The sequence below is a fragment of the Syngnathus floridae genome, chromosome 7 (genome assembly GCF_059516105.1).
Source record: "Syngnathus floridae isolate MCC-2025c chromosome 7, RoL_Sflo_1.0, whole genome shotgun sequence".
Classification (NCBI taxonomy): Eukaryota; Metazoa; Chordata; class Actinopteri; order Syngnathiformes; family Syngnathidae; genus Syngnathus; species Syngnathus floridae.
In genome coordinates, this window is record NC_142419.1 from 6,492,412 (window position 1) to 6,518,080 (window position 25,669).

General features: G+C 40.7%; 2 protein-coding genes across 3 annotated transcripts in view; one reads left to right on the plus strand and one right to left on the minus strand.

Annotated features, from left to right (window-relative positions):
• Positions 1 to 24: 24 nt before the first annotated feature.
• On the minus strand, positions 25 to 4,886 carry tyr (tyrosinase). Its single transcript, XM_088380095.1, has 6 exons — positions 4,774 to 4,886; positions 3,833 to 4,698; positions 2,777 to 2,993; positions 1,796 to 1,943; positions 1,537 to 1,718; positions 25 to 1,450 (listed from the first exon to the last, which is right to left on the minus strand). Exons 2-6 carry the CDS (start codon positions 4,658 to 4,660, stop codon positions 1,203 to 1,205), a joined length of 1,623 nt encoding a protein of 540 aa, XP_088236221.1. The 5' UTR covers positions 4,661 to 4,698; positions 4,774 to 4,886; the 3' UTR covers positions 25 to 1,202.
• Positions 4,887 to 8,852: 3,966 nt separating this feature from the next.
• Positions 8,853 to 25,669, plus strand: part of grm5b (glutamate receptor, metabotropic 5b) — a 32,497-nt gene continuing 15,680 nt past the window's right edge. Inside the window, exons 1-6 of one of the 2 annotated variants that reach the window (XM_088381018.1) lie at positions 8,853 to 9,024; positions 14,278 to 14,697; positions 14,833 to 15,267; positions 15,345 to 15,459; positions 19,360 to 19,434; positions 19,611 to 19,785. In XM_088381018.1, the coding sequence (XP_088237144.1) occupies positions 14,488 to 14,697; positions 14,833 to 15,267; positions 15,345 to 15,459; positions 19,360 to 19,434; positions 19,611 to 19,785 (1,010 nt within the window). In that variant the 5' untranslated portion in view covers positions 8,853 to 9,024; positions 14,278 to 14,487. Of the gene's footprint in view, positions 9,025 to 10,721; positions 11,084 to 14,277; positions 14,698 to 14,832; positions 15,268 to 15,344; positions 15,460 to 19,359; positions 19,435 to 19,610; positions 19,786 to 25,669 lie in introns of those variants that run through there. The other variant, XM_088381020.1, reaches the window with a different exon arrangement.

Here is a 25,669-nt window from a genome sequence, read left to right on the forward strand (position 1 = left end):
GAAGGACAACAGAGAATATTTGGATCAGATCTGATTTTAATGCAGCAACTCACATACATTTTATGAGCTTGTGAAAAATCACGTGCATTACGATCCTTTAGCACCAGTGCTTCGGTCAGTGTATTCACTTGTGTACAATAGGGCATTTAAAAATACCTTTAGTACAAAAAGTACAAATATTTTTTATTATGTGTGTGTATGGGCCCCCACTATTCCAAACATTGCTGTTGATTCAAATTGGGTGGGTACAATAAGAATTAAGGAGGCAAATCCACACAGTTTCAGTTATCCAAGGAGGCTGATTTTATGCAACACCGCCCCCTGCTGTCAGCTAAAATTGATGTCAAAGTGTCCATCTGTTTTCTCGGTTTGGTCACGTGGATTTATGTGCTTCATTTTTATTCCACCAATCCAATTTTCATTAGAATATTCTGCTGAGATGAGTGGAGTAGTATAGAGCATATTATTGCACTTTTTTTTTTTAACATGACCTTCACTTTGGATTGGTTCAATATCATTCATAATGATACATTACAATGATACATTTAATCATGATTAAAGCCTGAATATGTGATTAAAGCCTGAATATGAGTATCAGCAAAAACCTTTCAAGGTGAGCTCTTTCACCGAACTTAAGTGTGTGAATCTCATTATTATTATCATTATTATTAATATTATTATTATTTTACTTTCATCCATTATCTGTAGCGCTTTTCCCCACGGGGGTTGCAGGTGGTGGTATTATTATTATTGCAACATAGACTTTTATGAAGATCTATTGCCAGATGCGTATGTGCACACACATCCTCAGTTCATCCTGCTAAATGTTTGAAACATGATCGATATCTTCCTGTATGAATTTCAGCTTGCTGTTTACAATTTTCTGGACGGTTGGTGCACCCAAATCACTAAGTTACAGCATCTAAGATAATGAGTAAGATTTTTTGTGTGTGTGTGTACACAGGCAATATATCCTACATACAGGACATTAATGGACATTTCACTTCATGGACTAAATCTCTGGTTTGGTGTGCACAAAATAGTAAAAATTTAGACTTTTTTATGAGAAGCAATGTGTGATTTGGATGCACTGCCTCGTCATCAAATATGATCTTGTAACTAAAGAATCCGGGGAACCTGTCATGTTGTTGTTACCTAAACGGGTATGTGTGTGCGGCCAGCATGTACCGTGAGTACATATGTTACAGAGTAGTCTGGTAGGAAGCAGAACCATCCTCTGAGCTGCTCTGAAGAAGCGGCTGTCGCTCTCCAAAAATAGATGCCCTCTTCCTCCTCTGGTTTCTTCTCCACTTCCTTCTCGCTAGGACAGCCGCAACCGCAATAACTGCCGTGATGAACGCCCCAATGATACCGGCTCCCAGAAGCCACTGCCAGATCTCCTGGGCCTGCTGCAGGTAAGGTGTCAAGATTTCTTGAACAAACCGCTGGCCTGAATTGGAGGCAGACAAGATGACACTAGCTCAGATATGCAAGGCTGTGAAGTTTAAAGTCTCACACGTGATGTTCTGCACTGACCTGGATCCAACAGATAGGCGTATTCATATCCCATTGACTTGGTGGACAGAAAATTGTCTCCATTTCTATAAAGCGGCAGGAAAGGAACCATGTAGTAGCCATCATTATGGCCAATGGGAGCATTGGCAAATGGATAGAAGGTCCGTGTTGGCTGGTGGGTTCGGAGCCAGCGCTCAAAGATGCTGCTCAAAAGAAGATCATTGCATTGGGTCATGTTGAGGTGAGCGAACTGGAATAATGTGTTTGTGATTTACTGTACCTGTCTATGAAAGCATGGTGCAGGAGGAATATGGGATCATTGGCGGAACCTTGCACAGAGGACATGGAGCCATTCATGAAGACATGCAAGGCATTGTGCATGGTGCTTTGACCTTGAACCGCCATGCCTGTGGCTGGACTAGCGAAACCTGAAGGAGCAAGTGGGAGTGAGTACACTTTTTTATATCATGTATCAGTATTGAGATGTTTTGCCATCACAATAGGCGGTGAAATTGATACATTATTGATTCTCAACTGGTAGCCCTATACTCGGTGAACATTGGGCTGCACGTAAAAAAATTGCATCTGACGCTCTTATTACTGTAAATGCATGAGTGGCTATTTTTAAATGTGGATTTTTTTTCAGTAATTCGTACCTTTTATTTCCTACACTTAGTCGTTCTCTAAAATTAGAGTCATGTTATGTCAAATTTGGTAAATTATAGACGAAAACATAGCTGCTATGAAATGAAGGACCTTAAGATGAACAGTGCCCTCCATTGACATTAATAGTAACTGCAGGCCTGTACTTTTATTTTCGGTAGCTAGTAATCAGAAACTACACCAATGGTACCCCATAATTAGTAACTATTGCAGTGCTGTACTTGGAACATTACTTTAAAGGAAAATGAAATGAAGCATACTATAATATAATGTGTGGTATCACTGCCTGCCCTTTATCCTTGTTGCGTGAGTGGCTGTCAGAGCAGATGATTTAGTCGATAGACGGATGGATGACTTCTGATTGACTGCCTTTCGTGACCCCACTCAATATAATTGCCGTAGGAATCAGCTGGATATGGACATTCTCCCAATGATGAAAATCTATCCCCGTGTGAGTTTGCAAACGGGCCAACAATCCACCTCTAGATTAAAGAGATTAGCCCAAGGATTATCTTCCCATTCATTTGTTAGCCATGTGGGTAGAGTAAGTAATACAAACGTATTAGCGTGCATTTGGGTGTGTGTCTAATGTTCTTACCCTCAAGAACGTTCCTGAAGCTCATGTTGGCGAACCGGTCCATGGATCCGGTCTCGTACTCACGGAGGCCCACGGTGGAGTCGACATCAGCCGATGTTGGGAGTCTCTGTACTCGGTTGGTATCGTGGTTGCCGGGGTTACGCAGAAGCGGACCTTCCCCTGTCGCGTTGCACAATGCCTCACGTCTGTTATATTCCTCAGGCTGAGTGCAGATCACCTACATGTAAGCAGACCGATACACAAAAGTAAAAATTATATAAACATGAGTTTTTGTTCAACGCAACCAATGATGAAGGACAGAAGTCTCGGGAAAGGTGAACATTTAATTGTTCAGCATTGTTGATGCAATCATAACAATGTATATTTATTATCGTTCAGCACTAAGTCTTTAAATCTGGTGTTAGTACCACTACTGGTACACTGGCTCCCTCTTGTGGCATTCAAAAGAATCACTTTATTTCAACGTTGGTGGTGCTTGAGGAGCAGAGTGTTTATTTTTAGGGGGTACTTTGTATAAAACGTTTGACAACCATTGATAGAAAGGACTTTAGTTAAAACTGCACGTAGATTGAAACATGAAAAAAATGCAAATGCAGCGATAAATTGCTTCTATCGACTACTTCTATTCTCCTACACGTACAGGCTCCACCCCAATATACAACGAGTTCCTTGGCACCAAGATGCCAGTAGATGGTGCCAGATTGGTGTCCAATAGAAAAGTAGAACTATTATCATGTGGCATTTAGATTGTTTCATAAAGACCAAATCAAACAAGAACCTGCATATCATGTAGTTGTATGCATGTAATGTATACTGTATGTTTAACTCAAATTTATACCAATACATGATGTATTTTAGTCATTTGAGGACCTCAAAATAGCATCTTGAATTCAAATATTTGGGCAAATTGTGCTAAAAATGATCCCTTTTGCTATTTTAAATAGTTAAATAACTGGGAAATTTGCATTTTCTGGCTCCAAAAAAAAAAACATCCTCGATTTTGAGCCAGAGTTTGGGATTTTCACTTTAAGGAGATGTTAATGAAAATATTCTTGCCTTCCATGATGAGAAGACCGACGCAGGGCTGATGAGGTTGGGATTGAAGGGGCTGCGGCCTCCCATCAAACTATCTGTGCACACCTCACAGGTTTGGACGTCCCTCCAGTCCCAGTATGGGATAGTGAAATTAAAATCTCCTGTTAACTTTCTAATCTCGTTCTCCCAGTGAAGCAGGTAGACTCGATGCCACGGCAGAAAGGCTGCAGATTCATGGGCGAAGTCGATGTCCGTCCATACGTTCCCCGGCCCCCCCAGGAAGGCGTCCCGTGACACGTAGTAGTGCATCCAGACGAACAGATCGTAGGAGTTGATGTCAGCAAACATAGGATTCTCGCCGTTTTCGCCCATCTCTGCTCTGGTTGCTGTGGCGATGACATAGTCAGGGCTGATGGTGTTCTTAGCCAGGTTGAGGTAGGAGATGAACTTTTGCTGGTCAGCAGCAGACAGCGTCAGGATGTTTCGCCGCACCGATTCCCTGTACTCTGCACAATTTGCTCCCCAGTAGCCAAACCTGCACTCCCCACAGTCAAACCCACCGTAGTTTCCTGCACAGCGACAGGTTCGGTTGTAGAAGGCCAAAGGCCAGCGCTCCCTGTCGTCAATCCCGCTGTGAGGGTACTGCGGACCGTGGGGTTCGTCTGACACTACCACCTCTGTGCAGAAACCTCGGCCTGACAGGGCACCACATGCCGAGCCGTCTCCCTCCCACACTGGGCAACACTCTTTGGTCCGTAGGCCCTCTGCGTTGGCGCAGGGGCGAGGGAATTGGCAAAAGCAGCTCCCGAGAAGATGCAAAACAAGTACGGCTGGAAAAAAGCTCCTCATGATCAAATATTGGCAGTTAATAGTGGTCACTGGAACACCTGTTGAAAATAACACAAACTAATTCTCACCTGCAGCAATAAATAGAAAGAAATCCGTCAATTTAAACAAACTACCTTATTTTGCTGTTTGAGGAGTTGCCCCACCAATGTTCCCCTCTGAACGTCCAACCTCCTTACACCCTCACTTTCTTCACCCTGCCAGCAGTCTACTGTTCTCTCCGCTCTCATTTAGCTCATTGGGGGGGCCGTCCTCAGACAGAATGTGTGATCTCACGCATGCTCACTTGCGCACACGCAACTTTGTGTGTGCCCTAACTCAATATCACATGCTTAGGATAATATTCCAGATTCTTTCATTCTGTCTTGAGACTAGCTGACCTCTCCTCCATCATACCTCAGGCACAAGTGTGTGACTGGCTGTGCGTACCACCATATCTCATGAGTCAATTTACTCACAATGGCAATTCTTGCAACTGAGATCAGGAAATTTTTAGCATTGATAGAATTGTTCTTAATATGAATCAGGAGGAAGGTGGGGTGGTCAGCATGTTTCTGGCTGTCAAATATATGAGCATTATGTTGACTTACTTACTCTATGTTGGAAATTTGCCTTGAGTATTGGTGGCTGGTATCGGCAGGCTACTCAGTGGTCAATAATCTCAAATAAGGATGGAATGGCCCCGATACTGATACGTCTCATTAATTTTTTAAAATTGAGCCATGACTGGTTGTAATCTGAGACTTGGTAACTACGTTTTTTTCAGTCAACAGCAAGTATGAAAATAGCCACCGCCTGAAATGGATAAAAACGGTTGAATTTTGCTGCTTAACTGATACTTGTCAAATGCAATATTAATAAAAATGCCACGTTTAGATTAGTGGGGACACATACAACATATTATTGTACAGAAAATTTTTGGTCATTCACAAATTTCAATTTTTTTTCAGTGGCAACAGCTGAGTGGAAGAATTTACAAATGACATAATATGGAATGTTTATCAGCTTCCAAACTTTGATTGCTAAATCCATCCTGGCACCATTAAATAAATTTGAACAACAAATGAATGTCCCGTACAAAAAAGTCTCCGTGACTGTCTTCATTATCTGTACCACGTGATACAGCGTGACGCTCACATGCACAATACGGCAATAGACCTGCTTTCTCCATTTTTGCACTTGATCCCCCCTCCTCCCTCTGGGCTCATGTGGGCCACTATGATCTGGCACAAGCTAGAAGTTTGCGCAGAACTCGAGACCTTCAAGTGGTCACATGCTGCCGCATACCAGGCACGGGATGCGGCTTATCTGCAGCACCAACTCACTAGAGCGCACAGGAATGAGCATCACAGGGTAGATCTGACCGCGAGGCACCTCTGGGAGAACGCGCGCTAGTTGCGCGCGCGCGCATGGGTGTGCGTGGAGACAAAGACGGAGCTTTCAATTTTTCCAAGAATTCTTCTGTAAAGTAACAACTTCAACTACGGGAAAATTTGATCTCATGACGCACATCCAAATATCAAACGTTACATAAATGCTTCCTATGATTCTCTTTGCCTCGAAACTAACACAAGAGGGCAGCGTGATCCCTATAATGTGTTGGAGGGGACACGAAGGATTCAGAAAGCCCTAAAGCCCACACGAGTTCCATCAATATTTTTTAAATGTCTCCACACAGGCAACATTGTCAGGCAGATTAGCTCCAGGTCATCAATGACCACATGATGACAAACAATATTGAAACTGAGTGGTCAGCACCAAGTAAATACGACGAAAATACAGTTTCAGAATCTATGGGGTTAAGTTATGACACAGGTCGTGAACTTTTCTTCCCCTACTCTTGGCACGTTGCACGCTCAGACACAATCTTGTTTTAAACAGCTTTGGATTTGCATTTCTTTGCAGCTTGTTCAAAGACTTGGCCTAATTGGCTACATTCAATACGTCAACTTTCATTCTTTTGCAAAAACTCTCTCTCTCTCTCTCTCTCCCTCTCTCTCACTGTCTGTCTCTCTCTCTCTGTGTCTGTCTCTCTCTCTCTCGCTCTCTGTCTGTCTCTCTCTCTCTCGGTCTTTGTCTCTATCTCGGTCTCTCTCTCTCTCTCTCTCTTTCTCTCTCTCTCTGCTCTCTCTCTCTCGTAGAATGGAAAGGAAACCAGCATGTATCGAATCTTCGTTGCAAGGGCTTGTTGAAATCATCCATCCATTTTCTACTGCTTGTCTTCACGGTGAAGCTTCAGTTGACTTGAGGCAAGGAGTGTGGTAAACCTCAGACTGGCCACCCTTCAGTCACACATTCTCGCTGAAATCTTTTCACTCGCAAAACATACTTGACGAATTCCCTTGTCATTCAGGGTAAATTGTATTCCCTGACATCCTTGGTTGGTGTAAATCAGCAGTGTGTCCATGGTAACTGCTATTATTTTGAAACAACCTTGTCAAATTGATGTGTCACCTGTGACACTGGCTGTTGTGGGTGTGCGTGATTTGCACTTTGAATCTCAGCTGCAGCATTCCTAAAGCAAAGTTTGCAGCATGGATTTTCTACAGGTTCATTGAAGGATAAATCGTCCAGAGGTGATTATGAATGATAGTTTATGCGTACCCTGCTGGTGTACTCCGCCTTCACCCACAGGGCAGCTGGGACAGGCTCCAGCTCACACATGAACAAATTGACGAGCACAATGAAATACGATAGAAAATGAATGAATTTGTATTGTTAAATCAGTCTGGGCTGACTGTTTCCTTGAAGTTGAAATGAAGGTAACCTTGAATTTAGTCCAATTTCATCCATTTGCGAGAGGAGAAGAAAATCCATGCAAACACTGAAAGAAAAATTAAAAATCTGAAACTGTGAGGCAGGCGTTGTAACCACTAGTACACTGTGCTGCATGCACTGCACTCTATTTATATTCTTAGAGAAAAAAATTAAGGAGTCAACCTCATTTTATCTATGCTAAAATATTGCTTCAATTGCCAAGTTTAAATCCGAGACGCTTCAGTGCATTTAATATATTAGACAAACATAAATTATGGACATACTATTGTAACTGGGTAATGTTCATCTATCACGCATCTTAATCCAGTTCTCCGAGGATGAGCATGTGCTCTCTCTCAGCATGCTTTAGTCTTTATTCATCTCAACAGCAAACCATTTATTGACCCGGTTTTACATCAACCACGATTCAAGCGTCTCTTTAAGTGAGTGTCATGTCTCTGTGTGTACACAAGTAAGCGGAAACGGCACAAGTGGATCTGATTGATTGCCTGTTAACTGATCTTATTTACTACAATAGTAAAGGGTTGCTACGGAAACAGGAATCATTCTGGTTTCTGAACAGATCAAGTTGGAAGATGAGATGTGATGTGACAACAAACCGCATTTCCACCGGGATGCAGTATGGAAGACAGATGAGGGGCATTTGTCTTTGGCATTCTTTCCATCAAAATCTGGCAAGTAACCAAAGTACTCATGATTAACCAAACTATGATTAAGTGAGTTGAGAATGCAGGACTGATGAAGATACATTTGAGTTGTATGAGACAACTTGAAGAAGGCTTTAGCATTTTTGAGGGCATTTCAACAACCCAACACATCAGTGTCGACAAAAAAAAAAAAAAAAAAAAGAAAGGACTGTATGTACTCGGATTAACAATTAAAATATTTCATTGTGTTTATGTGATTGCACTCATATGGTTTTCATCACAGCCTATTTGCTCGTGTCAAAACAAGATTAAAAGAAAGAGCTGGGAGACAAAAGCGACTAAAAGGGGAGGGAACGAGAGAGATAGAGGTCAGAATTAGTAAGGCTATCACTTCATCACAGCAGCCAGCCTGCTCGTGTGTGTGCCTTCATGTGGATGTCACTGCTCTTTTAATGGTCCACTAATCTCAAATGCATTTGGCTGGCAAATTAATCCAAGCCTTGTCATAGCCAAGCTCTCAAATCCCTTCAATCCCATATTACCCCATCCCTGTCTCTCCCTCATGGTTCCCTCTCACTCTTTATCAGTATCCATCTCCAGATGGTATAGTGGAGGTAGGTGTGAGAGAGAGCGAGAGAGAGAGAGAGAGAGAGAGAGAGAGAGAGAGAGAGAGAGAGAGAGAGAGAGAGAGAGAGAGGGAGGGAGAGAGAGAGAGAGAGACTGTAGGAGTGGGAGAGAGGTTGGGTGGCCTGTGATTTGAGAGGAGCCTCCTCATTGGAGCATTGAGAAATAGAGAGAGCGAGCAAGAGAGAGAGCGAGGAGGGGGTTTCATTTGTTGCCATAGTGAAAAAGTAGATTAACCAAAGCGAGCAGCGATGCCATGATGGACGCGTGAGGGATGTTGCTCTTCTCCAAGTCGGCACACCTGTCCTGCAAGTAGAGGTATGCTTCCCATTTATTGAATATCTATTTATTAGACTGAGCAAAACCTGAACTCATTATTATGACCACATATTTCTATTTCGGTCACACCCCCCCCCCCCTTCATGTATGCGTTAGCATGTGTTCCAACACGCATATAATGAATGTAGTCATGCATGCTGAAAAGTAAGCAAAACAAGCACACATTGAAGTTCGAAGCACATCTATGGGTGCATTTGGATCGCATTGCTTTGCATGTGTAGGTTGACGGCCATTGCGCTGACACTTGATCCATCTCTAGAATCTTATAGTGTCCCCTCTCGTGAAGACAGGCATGCAATGTCTGCCTTTATTCGTCGCTGAAAAGTGCACATGCAAGCTTAAACATGCACAGAGTGCACCACATCGATCTATTCCAAATGAATCAGTTTACAATCTGTTTTGAAATGAACATGGGAGGTTCTATCAGCATCCCTACTGTTTCTCTAGACAAGTTCTAGTGTATAAGTTTTTCAATTATATTAATTTAGAAATTTTGAAATCATTTCTAATAAATTAATACTATGTATAATTTAAAAAGTTGCATAACTGGGGACTGGTTGCCAATTAAAGAAATATAATAAATCATAAATCAGGTAATACTCTGGCTTTGGGCCAATTAAAAACTGTGATATGATTGGCCTATCACACAAATGTCTCATCCCTCCATAAAAAAGGCATTTTGATAAAATCCTATTCTAAGAACAAAAGGATTTTTTGTCCTTCTCCTATACATATTCCAAGAAAATAAGAGTCTTCAGAATAAAAAGAATAAATCCAGAATAAAAGGTGCTAATAAAGTTGTTTAAACATGACTTTGAGACAGATAAAATGGTCACAGTTTAGTGCAGTGATTTCCGACCAGTGCTGAGAAGATCATCAGTGATGCTGCGGAAAAGTATCCAATCCTACTTCATTGCTCAGAAAAGAATTATTTATTCATTGCAAATTGCTCATCTAGAGGAGCTATGCAAACGATGCAGCTAAAGGCTCTTTCATTAGATGGCAAAAGCCACAATAAACCCATTGCCAATCATGCAACATGCTAGTTATAAAACATTACTGTGTGAGAAAATCGAGATGAGGTCATCGTCACGTCAGTATTGATAGCTAGTTCGAGTTAGATTTGTAAATGTAAAAAAATGGGTGCTTGGCTTAATAAAAGTTGGGAAACGCATAGATGATATAGCTGGTTAAATGTTAACTATATGCTTCATGATGATTATGAATTTAATTGATAAGTTAAAATACAAAGATGGGAGAGTTTTTCAAACACTGAATGCAAAGTGGCTTACATGTGCATACATTATATGTAGAGGCTCAGCAAGATTGTTTAATTTTATTTATGACGTGCTTGACCCCAGTGGGGAGGACAAATTCAGGGTCAGAGGCAAAATATTCGAGATGATTATGAAAATAGATCATGTATGACTGAAATGACGTGTGAAAATAAATATTTTTAGACAGATTGGAGTTCACGGAGTTGTTTAGCAAAACCACCTACGCCCATTGAAAAAAATAAGGCATGGAATAAAGAAAACACATTTTAAGAGACTTATTGCAAATCTTATAATAAGAGTTTTATGATTCTGTCATGATGACTGAGTGAGTTTCACGGGGCAATTTATTGATATGTATCAAGACAGCATGAAGCAATAGATGACCTACATGGGAAGAACAGCTTAATTTACGCAAACCTGGCGCACCCCTTGAGGTGGTTATGGAGCGACAACTTTCCAAACAGCAAACCAGACAGGAGAAGGCACTTTTGCCTTAGAACTTTACCATGAGTGTTTTGTATTGGAATCGGGAATATAAGAAGCCAGCGTCGTGGCATTTGTTGACAATGTGGCAAGGTGTGTGCGTGTGTGTTTGAAGGGGAGGTGTTTGGAGAGAGGCTCAGGTGTGCGTGACTGGAAAACGGAAGAAGCGGTGGCAAATGAGGCAAAGCTGCTGGTGGCTTTGACATTGAATTGAGCGCCATCGCTGCGATCTTTTCTCCTTGAGATCACCAAATTGCGACCTAATTATTAAGAGAAAGGTAAGACTTCAGCTCTGGCGGAAATAGCAACGTGAATTATAATCCTTTTCATATTCACGTGGAGTCTTGCTTTTCTCCCTTTTGCCCTGACTAAATTTAGCGGAGTTTGTCGTCATCTTTGCAAAATGTGAATGGAGACACAAACGCATTGGAGTGCATTTTGCCTCCTCGGTGAGCAAGAAGCTGTTGCAATTGGTGTGAAGGAAATCCTGTCGTGCGACTGGAGACTCAGTCTAAACATGGGCAATATTTGCATTCGTGTGCAGCTTTCACTCTTTCATGTTGTGCACCGAAGTCGCACCGAAGTGTGTATGCGGGATTCCAAAGAGCTCCTCTCCCAATGCGGCTGGTGGGCGCAGCGCTGCACCAGGCGTCTTCATCATTACTGTCTCATGCACGCAGAAGACTCATCGTGATGAGTTATTAATCGCTGTTAAACGTGTGAATTAAATGCTTAGTGGCTACGCGGGTGCAAATACGTGTTTTGCTTGGCTGTCAAACATTTCTACATGAAGTGGTTTCTGGATCCGATGTAGTCAGGTGTACTCGTACCCACCTTGTCTGATCTTGCTACTGCAGTGTCAGCAGTTCAAGTCCACTCGGCTTTGGGACTTATTGGAGACAATGCCCGCACCTTGTCTTGCTTATCTTCCCACGGGGGCGCTTGCCAGTGTGTTTGTAGTGCCCTGCTGTATCTTTTATAGTGACATAATTCTTCGTTATTGACTTGGGCTCTGTATGTTGTGCAGAGAAACGGATGGTGCCCTTTACTGTTTGAATAGGCCATTCATTATCATATTTTGCAAACCCTCTTTTAGACTCAAGTCAGAGTTCAAAGATGTAGCAGGGTATGGCAATTTATTACTGCATATAATTTGAGAATGGGGAAGCAATGGTGACATTTAGGTGAGTTTCATTGTTTGGATTGTGACGTAATGTTTTTCTATCAAGATACAATGACTGGAATCAATTCAGTGACCAAAGATCATTGAGAACAGAAGAGAAAGTCAGGATTTGGATATCGATCTGTTTCTACTGTAGATGCTATTATGATGTTCCACACCTTCAGCAACTTGTTGAATAATTAGAACAAATGAGAGCTTATTTATTACACCTAGCTGTGGTGTAGTTGGTAGTGTTTATGTGCAAAATATTATTACATAAAGATTATATAGCTGTCAGTGTGCCCATATTTTCCTCAGACTATTAAAATAATTACATTGTGATAAATGTTCTCCATGTTTCTTGTCGTACATATTTTACTTGTACTATTAATGATACATGACATTAATTTCCATGTATGGAATATCAAAATGTGATAACAATATAACATGTTACATATGTCTATGTGCATCCTAACAATTCCTACCCCCCCTACACACACTTGAATAGGCTAACTGTTAAAGTGATCAAATTAGAGCAACTTGATTGTGTTTATTGTGAGCAATTGTTGTATTAGGATTTAACCCCGCAACCCGAAGGTCCCTCCTGCCCCCCCCCCCCCCCCCCCCCCCCCCAGTAGTCGTGCATTGCATAAACACGGGCCCCTCACACAGCTGCATGTTTTAAAGTAGCACAAGCAGTATTCACTCAGTGACTCAGTCACTCAGGCTGTGTGTGAAGACACAAAGATTATCTTGTATTTTCAGTTGAACTGCAAAATAATTTATTGCAATGTTGAAACATGCATCAATAAAATAAAAACTCTTGAATCTTGAATCAATGAATGAATGGACAAGGAAAGATACAAGTTTTTATTGATATATGTTTATATTTCAAAATTGCATTTAGAAGCTTCTGTGATATCTTTGTGTTGAGTTTCAATACATTTATAAATGCATTATGGTGTGGGAAATTTTTCTGAGGAGGGATTGTGGATTGGATTTTCTTTTGCGTTCAAAAGAGGCGAGGCCTACGCAATGAGACAGACGCACAAAAGGGGGGGGGGGGGGGGGGGTGATTGAGAGACCCAAGCATGTATGACTGAGTGTGTGAAAATTTTGGAATGAAACACTGCTAGCTTGTCTTCAGTGAGCGAGTGGGTTTGTGTGGAAGTATGTGAAAGAAAAGATGTTCTCTTTGACGTGTTCATTCCTAGAGCAGTGGTTAGCCAGGCTGCCTTCCTGACACTGTCATTTTAATTACAATTAGCCAGACTGTCCCTTGCTGCGTTTTTTTTTTCTTTGTCATGTGCTTCACTTTTTCATAAATGAAATTCTGTGGCACAGTGGCAGCATGTCGAGTAAGTGGTTAGCACATTCACTTTACAATTCTGAGGTTGGGGGTTTGAATCTGGGGTCCTCTTGGGCTAGGTTGCAGCTCACTCATACTTAGTTTCTGACTACATATTTTTACCCACTATTTTTCCCCTTTATTATATTAATGTTCATAATTTAATTCCAGTCCTCTCTGTCACCTCCCCGTAGTCAGCAAAGCCCAAACACCTGTGCCATGACCTTCACCCAACTTGGCTTGAGGGGCGAATGCTGTGCAGTAAATCATTTGTCAGGTCATCTGGTAGAGAACAGCTCCATGATTTTTTATTAGGTTTACTTGAGAAAACAAATGTCTCGCTAGTCTCTCTGACTGTTTAATGGCAGTATACAATATAGGCAAACATTCTATGTTTGGCCTTCCATTTGATCAACTTTCAAAATAAAACGTGCCCACCTCGTTGCACAATAATAACACAAATTAGGCCGTCACTATCAAACATTTTTAGAATTTTCCATCGATTAATTGGAAACAAGTGTTATTTTTTCCACTATTATTGTTAATTAAGCAATTTGCTTTTTATTTGAAATTACACAGAACAGCTAAGCAGTAGTTAAGCAATTACACAGATTGTTGGTCATTGTTGTGCTTTGTTTTGATTAAACACAAAAGAAAAAATAATCTGCTTTGATGAAGGAGTCGAGAGGATTTGGATCTTCAGAAAAAAAACTGTCGCTAAATGATTACTCGATTATTAAAATACAAGGCGATTAATGTGATAATCGTTTTGTTTTCGACTAATCAATTAGTTTTTACACCCCTAACACAAATGAATAAACGTCACTACTTTGCCACATAGCATCGTTATTAAGCGAAAGATGTACATTATGCATTGATTACATGTGTTCGTGGGTGTCCTGTAGCAGCTGCAGTGTGTAAGATTGACACTTACCCCCCCCCCCCCCCCTCTTGTCTTCCAGGTTCATGTGAACATGTCTGTCTGCTGTAACCTACTTTGGACGCTAGCTCTCCCTCTGGACTTCTACCATTTATTGAAAGGCAGTCAAGAATTTCTGCTAAATTTCTCAAGTCGCACTGCAGATCCTTTCTCTGTAACCACCCCACGTTGAAATCTGTAGACAGAAGAAAAAAATGAGTTGTTATGGCCAGGAAAACTGTTTGCAGGACAAATGGTAACCTGTGACAACAACTTTGAATTTCACTTTGGGATGAATAAACAGAGCAAGATGATTGTGTGGCTACTCCTCGTCTTTGTTTGGGCGGCACTTGAGCAAACGGACTCGGCACAGTCTAGCGAACGGCGAGTTGTAGCCCACATCCCTGGGGACATCATAATTGGAGCGTTGTTCTCTGTGCATCATCAGCCTCCTGCAGACAAGGTTGCTTTTGCAATATTTCACATCTTTTACATTATAATGTACATATAAAATAATATATGTGTGAAAGGAACAATACTGACCACGTTTGCAAGATTTCCTGCCCTTTGTGATGAATCCTTATTCCTTCATGTTCAGGTTCATGAACGTAAGTGCGGCGCAGTTCGAGAGCAGTACGGTATCCAGCGGGTGGAGGCCATGATGCACACGCTGGACCGCATCAATGCAGACCCTCTCATCCTTCCCAACATCACCCTCGGATGTGAGATCCGCGACTCCTGTTGGCACTCGGCTGTGGCTCTGGAGCAGAGCATCGAATTTATACGGGATTCGCTGGTATCGTCCGATGAGGCGGAGGAGTGGGGGGGAGGAAGCCCTTGGGGAGGAGGCGGCGGGGGTGCAGCCATGAAGTGCGCTGACCCCTCTGCCACTCCCATGCGAGGGAAAAAACCCATTGTGGGTTTAATTGGGCCAGGATCGAGCTCAGTAGCGATCCAGGTCCAGAACCTTCTACAGCTGTTCAATATACCGCAAATTGCCTACTCTGCCACTAGTATGGATCTTAGTGACAAGGTGAGACATAGTTTACTGAGTCGTTGCTCATAAATAACATTATGGTGCTTTTCAACATTATGTCTCTACTTTTACAGAGTCTTTACAAGTACTTCATGCGGGTGGTGCCATCAGATGCCCAACAGGCAAGGGCGATGGTGGATATCGTCAAGAGATACAACTGGAGCTATGTGTCAGCCATCAACACTGAAGGTACAACATCCAACGCGTTCTGGAATTCTCGATGCCCTTTTCAACTTGAACTTGAGTATCTAAGACACAGATGCTTCTGCTTTTCCATTCTCTGGTTCTCTGATGATGCTCAAGTATTGAGATCCAAAGATAAATTACTGCACTCGGTTTATCGCACTGATTTTCAATTGGATTTTGACTAGAGTGGAAGAAAATAACAGCGTTTTGGTGTTGTTGAGGGCCGTGTGATTGAGTTCTTCCACAGCAAACGTTTCCACTTTTGGCTGTGACTTTTGATGTAAAACAAGTTGGCTACATCATATGAATTAGAATACTGGATAGGAGCATGGTCACACTTCTGCAACCACTAAATTTTGCTAACTACTTCTAGACATTTCTGTGTGTTGTGTGCCCTCCAGCATATTGTGGTGGCGGTGTCCAGGAGGACTGAGAAGAGTTTAAGACAGATTAATGGTGCTGTATGGCTTGTAGCCAAACATTTCTGATCAATTCAGACTATTGATCAGGAAGCCATTTTCCTGACTGGGACGTGTCCAAGCAATAACATGGATTTTGTCTGCGATGTGATACATTTTGACAACTGAACATTAACTTAGCCCTCTTGGATTTTTTAAGTTGAAATATTATAGATGTTCCTCTCATCCTGTGAATACTAGTTTTAATATTTGAAGATATTTTCTGATCATGATATAAGTAATGGGTCTCACCGCTGGCTATTCATTTTTAGTTGGTCGTTTCTGATATTTGACAGTCGATTTATTTAACTTATATACTTGAAAACACAAAACTACAAATAGCTTGGAACATTGCTTGTCTTTGAAATATTTTCCTTTCTTATAGTTTGCTGGGAAGAAGAATTTATGCGTCTGTGTGCATGCATGTGATTGTATTCCCATGTATAAGATCTTGTTTGTGTCTGAGGGGACTTATTTTGTGCAGGTGTGTATAGGCTATGTGTCGGTTACGACATGCCTATTGACCTTGAAATAGATATTCAAGGTCGGGTGTTTCTTTCTGAAATACAATCACAGAGCCCGAGAGAGAGAGAGAGAGAGAGGGAGGGTGTGGGAAAGATGGCAAGAAATGGAAAAAGAGGGAGGGAAGCATTTACATTCAGGGTGGGGGTAGTGAAACAAGGATGAGGGAGGAATGGAACATGAAAAAAGCAATGATACATGTGTGTGTGCGTGTGTGTGTGTGTGTGTCAGAAAGTGTGTACGTGTAGTTGTCATAAATTGAGTGCTTGGGATAGATAAATGGGTGTACAGTAAGTACAGCAGAGTGGGGTTGGGTATTCACACATACTCACCCTCAGCATTAGCATTTAGCATATGTCTTAAAGATATGCTGGAGGTTATTATGCAAGGCAGTGAGGAATACAATTAGAATATAAAATAACTGAATGGTGGCAGTGATAATATTATGTTTCCATTTATGGTACATATAGGAACTGTTAATTTTACATCATTCATTCCTTTATCTTCCTCCAATTCATAATTAGCAATTGAATTAAAAAATATATACTGAAAAGATACAATATATATTTCATTGTCCCACATGGGAAGAAAATTTCTGCCTCACTGGGACATGGTAGTTATTTATTATGATTATTTTTAAAGGTACTACTTGTTCGACAAAAATTGAGAACCACTCGAAGTTAAAATTTACTGAGACCAATTTGGACCCTATTTTTTCCCTTTATCTAAAACTTACAGCCCTACAGTACAGTTAATATACCCATGTTGCCATAGAAACTGGATTTATCAGAATTTACTTCATTTATTGTGCTACAATGTGGAACAGAACAAAAAAGTGTCTGTCCAATAGGTCACATTCTGATCACTCTTGACAACCTACTCGTTTCATTTAGAGTTATCATTTTTTCTTCACTATTGAATTGAGCCTCAATTATTTCTCTCTCTGCTTGGTCAATTCACCTCATTGGGTTTCATTGATATCAAATTTGACACATCACCCAAGTGTGATCCAACAGAAATTGATCGATACCCCCATAAATCAAGCTGTCTGCCTACTGTTTATTGCTGCTTTATTTGAGCTTATTGGCTTTCATTCAGCCACAAAAACTGATGGAAATGGAACGTGTTGCGTAGAAAATGATGATAATGAATCTTCAGGCACACTGACAGAATCTGTCGATTCTACCCTACACTTTGGCTGTGGAGCCCTGGGCTATAGATTGAAAGTGAGCTTCAGTGTCAAGGCAATGTCTCTTTAATAAGTACTCAATTTTAATGAGCTTTTGTTGCAGGACTACATAAAATATATCTATGTTGTGAGAACTCACTCTTAGACTACGGTGCATTTTATACCATTGTTTTTCTTCAGGAAGATTGATGCTCAGCTGTTACTGTAGGGAAGTGTGGCCATAACCAGTTCAACATTACCACAAAGCTGTTCATAAGCCATTTAGCCTACGTGCCTCTTTTGTACATGTAACTCAAGATGTTATGTGAGCCTCGAAGAATTCAAGGAAACCCGGTGGAGGACAAGCACATGTTTACAACATGCTGTTCACCCCCCCCTCGTGGTGAAGCATTGACGGGGAGCGAAAGGAGATGAGGGCCAAGGAGTGGAGAGAGAGAAGCATGTTTAAAATGGGGAATAGCAGGCGTGATGTTACAAGAGGATGAGAGTAGTAATTGAGGGGGATAGAGGAAGGAGAGAACTAGGAGGGTAGAGGAAGGAAGGATGTCTGCGGAAACGAGTCCCAAAGAATCTGCCTCTCTTGTAAAAAAAAAAAGACAGTCAGCCTTGAGGAAGTCTCTTGTTAAGTGCAGCTCCTCAGGCAGATTGAGGATGGGATGTGGACTGCAGTGACAATTTTGACTGTACTAAAAAAGAAATATCTAAATATATATTTTTGTGTGAGGAAAAGTGAATGAAGTTTCCCAGAATATAAGAGTGGGAATGACTAAAAATGAGGCATCATTGGAAAATATTGCCTGTAGCAGAAATGGAGTGCACACATGTCGAGAAACATTTCAAAGCCAGAAAGAATTACATGGGGACTCTGTGAAAAAGATGTCTCTCACATAAATCCCTGTTGAGACTCGAGTGAAGTAGGTTACAAGCTTTATCGATTCTCATGACTTAAACTCTTTCTCTCTCTCTCTCTCTCTCTCTCTCTCGCTCTCTCTCTCCCTCTCTCTCTCTCTCTCTCTCTCTCTCTCTCTCTCTCTCTCGCTCTCTCTCTCTCTCTCTCTCTCTCTCTCTCTCTCTCTTTCTGTGTGTGTGTGTGTGTGTGAGTGTCATGGTCTGCACCATCTGTCTCCTGCTCTTCTCACTGAGAGACTAATTACAGGAATTTATACTTAGCTCTGACACACTCATCATTGCCATGAACCCCTGCATGTGCACCCCCCACCCAACACACACAAATGCCATGATCTGCTGTCTGTTTGTTTTTGTTTTTTTTAAAACCAGACTTACCCCCCCACTATTTCTGGCCATGTTCGTTCGTCACATTTTCGTTAGACCACAGATGAGGGCGGTGAATTTGAGATCATATTCTGTTATTGATTACACTCTGTAAGAGCAGGACAAAGCGTAAGAGCTGCCCTGGTGGAGGGTAGGCTTTCTGGTGTTTTCTCCAATGAGTCCATAAAATAGCGAGATGAAAGGGAAAGAGGGAGATTTTAGGCTGGGAAATCCTATCATATTCTTTGCCAGTGTGTACAACGCTTTCATTTGCATAAATTCCAGGTCACCCACTTTCTTTGGCAACGAAACGGGTGCCACAGTGGGGAGACAGTTTCTCTGACACAAATGTGAGATTAATAAATTGTGCTATGGCAGACGAGTCAGGGAACTGGGTCGGGATGTCTTCAACATGTCTTCCTGTGAGTTGTGTCTCGTTCAAACCTTTTTTTGTCTTCCTAGGCAACTATGGGGAAAGTGGGATGGAAGCCTTCAAGGACATGGCGGCAAGAGAGGGCATTTGCATCGCTCATTCTGGTAAAATATGAACAACAAAGCAAATTATATCATCTTTGTGATTCAAATATTATCTGTGCAGGATTACAACCCAAACACTTTTGAAAATTGAAACCGTAAAGTAGAAAAGCTGACTGTGAAATAAAATGCAATGCAAATGACTGGCAAGTATTACAGGCTGTGCAATTTCTGTTAAGGCAAAATCTGGAGCAATGCCGGAGAGCAGAGCTTCGATCGATTGGTGGAAAGGCTGAAGGCTCACCTGCCCAAGGCCAGGGTGGTGGCTTGCTTCTGTGAAGGCATGACCGTCCGCAATATCCTCATGGCTATGAGGCGCCAAGGACTGGTGGGAGAGTTTCTTCTCATTGGCAGGTCAGTGAAACTGTGTTCAGGAAGTCGACATGGCCTCGTGCTGTGTTTACGCTCGAGTTCAAGTAAAGCGACTCGCACCAATTGCAACTGGTGTCTTTCAGTGGTTTTGATGATCGTGTTTACACTCAACCAAATGAACCATACTAGCAGAGCAATCGTGCCAGATTGTGGTAGCCAATCGATGCATGACGGGAACACAGCTTTAAGCCCTAAATGGTCCACATTAGATATGCATAGGGATCCACACAAGCTTTTATCTGCATGCTGCATTCCTTTAGAGCAGATTTCTGTTGGTCCCTTGCACTAATGGAACAAGAAGGGGAGGGGGGGTGACAGGGGCACTGACCTGAAATATGCTTGCCCCCCCCCCCCAGGTGCCAGGCCAGAAAACTGACGTTTGGGTGTTTTTGGAATGTTTGCTGAATTTCTTTCAATATGTCCACTCATCCCCCTTAAAAAACATATTATGGATCTTTTGCATTTGCAGAAGCGTTTGGGGGGTTCATGGAAAAAAAAGTTAACATATGCACAATATAATGTGAATCTACTCTTTCCACAGTGATCTCCACTCTGTAACTAAGACATCGTAACAACATCCTTTTTGTTGTCCTCGCTACCATGATGCTCATTATTACCATCATGCTTATCCTTCCCATCATCATTATCAACATGGTCATCATCACCCGGATGAGTGAGGTAAAGTCTTGGAACATCCTGCATGGGCTTTTTTCATTCTGAGTGTTGTATGTATGATCAAGCAAAACAGATTGAATTTTTTTTTTTTTTACTTGTTACTATGTTACTAAAAGGGTAAGGAGCTTAAAAAATATTTTGTCATTTTACCCTGAGGTTAATGTGGAAGATGTCTTCCGTGTTTAAATCGTGGTTTGGCGCAGTGGAACTCATCCATTACTCATCTGCTTTGTAGTGGCCAATTTGTTTCGATTAGTTCAGCGTATAAAACGTTAGCCTTCGATAACGTCCCTGTCATAAACGGGCTTTAGATTGGAGGTGGTCATGGGTGGATGCTCGGCTCACCGGAGGTCTGTGGAAGGAAATTATCAGCCCCGTTCTGTTGGGCAGGCACTCTTTAATGTCGACATAATTATATTGCCACAAGAGCGCACCGATGATGATAAAGATAATCATTCCCTTTACCACTGATCTAATTATACTGAGTGTTTAACACCTCTCGGCATGACTTTCCCCTTCTCCAGTTTCCGCAATGGCCATTAGGATAAATAAGAAAATACCTCAAGCAGATCATCATGTTTGTCCTGGTTTACCTTCAGTTTCCTCTGGGCCCGTAGTGCAACCCTGTTTTTTTCCAAATTTGAATTAATTAAAAAGTACCACATCAATACCTCCTAAATAATAATGCTGGCTACTGGCGACCATGAAATGTATGAGCTGAACTTTTCAACTAATCTATTTTGATGTATATATGAAAAAACAAAACAATACTGGCTCTATATTTTATATCAATGCGGTTAAGGTTAGGTCAGGGCATGTAATATTTTTTCTCCCACAGCCAGTGAAACCACAGAAAGAAAAGATGGAGACAGATTTAAAGTTAAAGACTTATTGAGTGGGATCCCGGTTGCATTGATCGCTGTTCTTTGTGTTCCCAGCGGGCAACAAACAAAATGATGAACAGCAGAACTGGGACAAATGCACACGCCACGCCACGTCTATACTCGTACATTACATGTGTACTCTTCTCTCTTGTTTCATTTTGCAGAACTTTTGCTAAAGTAATGGTCAGAAACCAGTCAACCGTGATTTTGAATCTATTTGGCTAGGAATAAAATTTGCCGAACAATACAATAACCTTTCGGTCCCACTGACTTGGAACGTGTTGTTTCACATTAGTGAAAGAGAACATTGTCTCCCTTATTTATCTCCGAGCAGCTGCAGTCGCTCAAAAAGTAATTGGGAGTCAAACTGCAACAGCAGCAACAGCAAATTTAGCCCAAAATGCCTTGTGTACTAGCAAGATGAATCATGAGACAACCGCTGAAAGCTCAGAGGATAATTTTTAATTTTTTTTAAATTTTCTCCCCTCTTCAGTCAACCAAATTAAGAAGAAGACAGCAGCCAAGGTGACATTTTGTGTATTAACCATTTGGTTAAACAGAAAACTTCACAAGTGGTGGATTTTACAAGGCGGCATATGGCAAAAAGTCAAAGTAGTTGTCAGTGTAACTTGTTGAAACAACTTTGAAGGACTGAGTTATTGTTAAAGGAACATAACAGAAAACCTTCATAATGAAATGATTGAAGGTATTCATGCACATTGATTTCTGTTTTCCCCTTCCATATTTCCATGCCACTTCACAAATTTATTTTCACCATGTATTTCTGTAAAACGTTTCATTTCAAAAGTATCTAGATGGTATGGGAGATATTTGCTCTTTGTCTAACTTGAAAATAGTTTTTGCCCACTGCGCTAAAGGTTTGAAGAAAAGGAAAATTATGACCAATTATTCGCATGGAACCTCTGGATGTCATGCCAATGAAAGACGCTATTGTTGTCCATTATGAAAAAAAAAAAAAAAAACGTACCTAATAGAAAAACTCAAATTTCAGGCGATCATCAAGTTACCATCATTGTGGTTCTCAATGATCAAAGCAGTGACTTATTCCTTCAACATTCCTCCCCGTGGCCATTTGGATTAATTAACATAACTTTGACTCAAGCGTCTAATATCAGATCATCTTTTTTTTTCCTGCTGTTTCCATGGAAATATTTACCTCCATATTTAAATTTATTTTGCACTGCGGTGGGATGTAGCACAGAATTATGGGACTGTTTGCATGCGTGGGTGCATCACAATACTGTACACCCATGTGAGTGTTGGTACTTTTTTGTTGTTGTTTTTTTGAGTAACTCAGTCTTAAGCTATGTTCAGAACGCATGGAATCACTGATGAAACAAAATATTGCTATAGTTGATTTTTTTTTTTTTTAACCAGAGACCCAAAATAATAAATGTTAACAAATGATCATCTCTCCCGCGCACTATTTTGAATGAAGAGGGATTTACACAAAGAATGTGACGTTGCTCTCAAAGGATACGTCACCGAAAATAAACAATTTTGATTGGAGGGTTTGTTTTGAAATGATGACCAGCCATGGTGAATGGCGTTAGAATATGTTTGGTTGCTTTTTATGTAAAGTGTCAATATGTGTTTCTGTCGCTTTTGAAACAAAAAGTAATTCATGCATTACAACTTGTGAGATCTTTGGTTTCAAGTGTCAAACACATATCAAAGGATGCTGTTGGCAGCTCTGTCTCTTTATACTACAACCTCTGTCTACCTTGACTGCGAGCTGAAACTGTCAGTTTGGATGAAATCACACATCAAAAGTAACTAAACCAAATATGAAAGAATTCTTATTGCCCACAGGGCTTTCTTTCTTGTACCCATTCTGTCCATGTGTCCTCCTCTTTCTCCCCCTGCGACTCTCTTTTTGACATTTTACCTTCCACTCGCTCTCTCTACTAGTGCCTTTCACTGCTTCCACTCTCCAAGTTTAACCTGAAGGGATGTTTCATAGAGGAGAGAACTATTTCTTCTTCCCCGAAATCGGAACTACACTTCATTTGTGTCATCTAATTGTTACCATTCAAATAAAAAACACATGAATGCTTTTCTCTGCATTTATTCGGAATTCAAATCATGAATATTATTGGAGTTTGAAATCCAGGAAATAACCCAGTGAAAAGACAACAACCCCTAAAAGGTTTTTGATATATATATATATATATATATATATATATATATATATATATATATATATATATATATATATATATATATATATATATATATATATATATATTAAAAAAAAGGGTTTTTTGTAGTTACTCTATTGAATTATATCTGTCTTCCTTTTTTCTATATCTATATCTATATTTTGTAATTTCCTTTTTTTGTGCTCAACTCATTCATCAGACAAATCATTCATCAGCTACCTAACAAAGTGTCCTGCATGCTCATGCTGTTCCTGAATAGCAAATTAATTGACCCCTAATTTAGCCCAGACACTGAACTCGGAAAATGTTAATTAAAAGAAATGTGAACTGCGATGCCCCTGAGAAAGACCCGACCCTGTAAGATGGGAATTATAAACATCCAAAAGGAAATTACCACATTTAGAAAGTGTTAACCTTTTCGCAAAAATTTGGTCACCTCTATTCAAGCTTCACTTACGTCACTGCATAATTTTGCGATTTATCGTCGGATGTGTCAGGACAAAAGTATTGCATGTGCAGCCTTGGAAATTCTCTTTTAGTTGCACTCATTGGAAATACAAGCAAAATGGGGCAAAGGTGGGAGAAAAATAACAAAGCTTTCGAAACAAAAAGATTCAGATTTTTCATTCCGATTTTAACTTCTAAATGAGAATTTACACCAAGTTTGCTCACTCGTAAAGTAGCTCAACTCCCAAACACTTAATCGTGAATACTTTCAAGAGTCAGGTTCTGTGAACATTTTAAGCATTACTTCTAAATGTCATGCGTGTGAGGATTTCTGTTATATTTTGAATCTTAATGTAGGGCAAAAGTTTAATCAAACAGAAACATTGTATTATTGTTCATATTGACATAATCTACCTGATTAGCATGCAAATTAGTTCAGTCAGTGTTAATTTGTATCAGTTCAATCTAGCCAACAGTTTAGGAAATTTTAAATGAAAATAAAATGAAAATAAACATCTGGATGTTAAGCATCAAAGTGAAGTGAGCAACTGTCACTAATCTCACCCATTTTTTTTTGCCTTTTTTTCACTCCCTCTCCCTCTCTCTCTCAGTGAGCCCAGTGTTACAGTATGTGTGCTGCATCACAGCCCCCGCACAGCTTGTTACTATAGCAACCACTGAGACGAAAACCAAGAAAATAACAGTGTGAGGGAAAGTGTTTGGAAAAAGATGGACAAATAAGGATCTTTGTGTACTACGCCAATACTACACCTTTTACTTTCTTTAGCCCCGGTCCCATCATTACCTAATTTTTGACCTTTGTTTGAAAGATAAATGTTTCCATGCATAAACTTAATGGACCGTGTTTGGCACAAACTTGTAGTGCAGAGAGGAGAAAGTTGGGGTATTTAGTGAAGACAAAGAGAAAAAGATGAATGTTCTTTCTGCGGCATGTGATACCACTGAGATGTGGGGCAGAGCAATTAAAGTCCAGAATAACACACAGCTAATTTACTGTACTGTCTGGTTCTCTTTTGGCAACACACACGTATGCTTACATGTGAGCGTGTACACACACACAAGTACGATTGTGTGTTCGTGTGTGTTTATACATATATCTTCATATACAATCGTGGTGGGGAAAAAAAGATTTTAGATGCAGTGTCATGAGATGTACAAATTTTTAGTCACCGAAATTTTTCATAGATGGTCCAAAAGGAATTTTTTTATTTTAGACTGAAAAACTTGTATCACGAAAACAAACCATCCAAAAGAGGACTTTGTGATGATGCAAGGAAAAACTGGAACCAGCATGCCCTTTGTGGTTCTTAAATTGTTTCCCAGTCACAATTTTTTTATTTCAACAAATCCAAATGGTACATTGAGGCTTGTGTAGTGCTTGACAGGGCTGACTTTCACACAGCCCTCGTGGGACTGGTTCCCTCTCCATAACTGTGTCTGTTTCTGTGTATCCTGTCATTAACTGGCATAAAGTCAGTTCAGATCAACTTGAACTGTTACAGCGCACTCAAATGGTGAATATAAATTTAGATAACAGTTTGCAAAACTATGTTAATGAAGTAGTACAAGATACTGTGTATTCCCTTTCATCTCATATTAAAGTCGGAGTCAATAAGTTAAACAATATGGAAGGAAAACCAGTGCAGCATCGATTAG

Excerpts from the sequence above, each read along its gene's own strand:
- tyr (XM_088380095.1), bottom strand. The coding sequence starts at position 4,660 with ATGAGGAGCTTTTTTCCAGCCGTACTTGTTTTGCATCTTCTCGGGAGC. Across the intron at positions 2,994-3,832 it reads CGGTCTTCTCATCATGGAAG|GTGATCTGCACTCAGCCTGA; the intron begins GCAAGAATATTT and ends GCTTACATGTAG. Across the intron at positions 1,451-1,536 it reads CGCCTATCTGTTGGATCCAG|GCCAGCGGTTTGTTCAAGAA; the intron begins GTCAGTGCAGAA and ends CCTCCAATTCAG.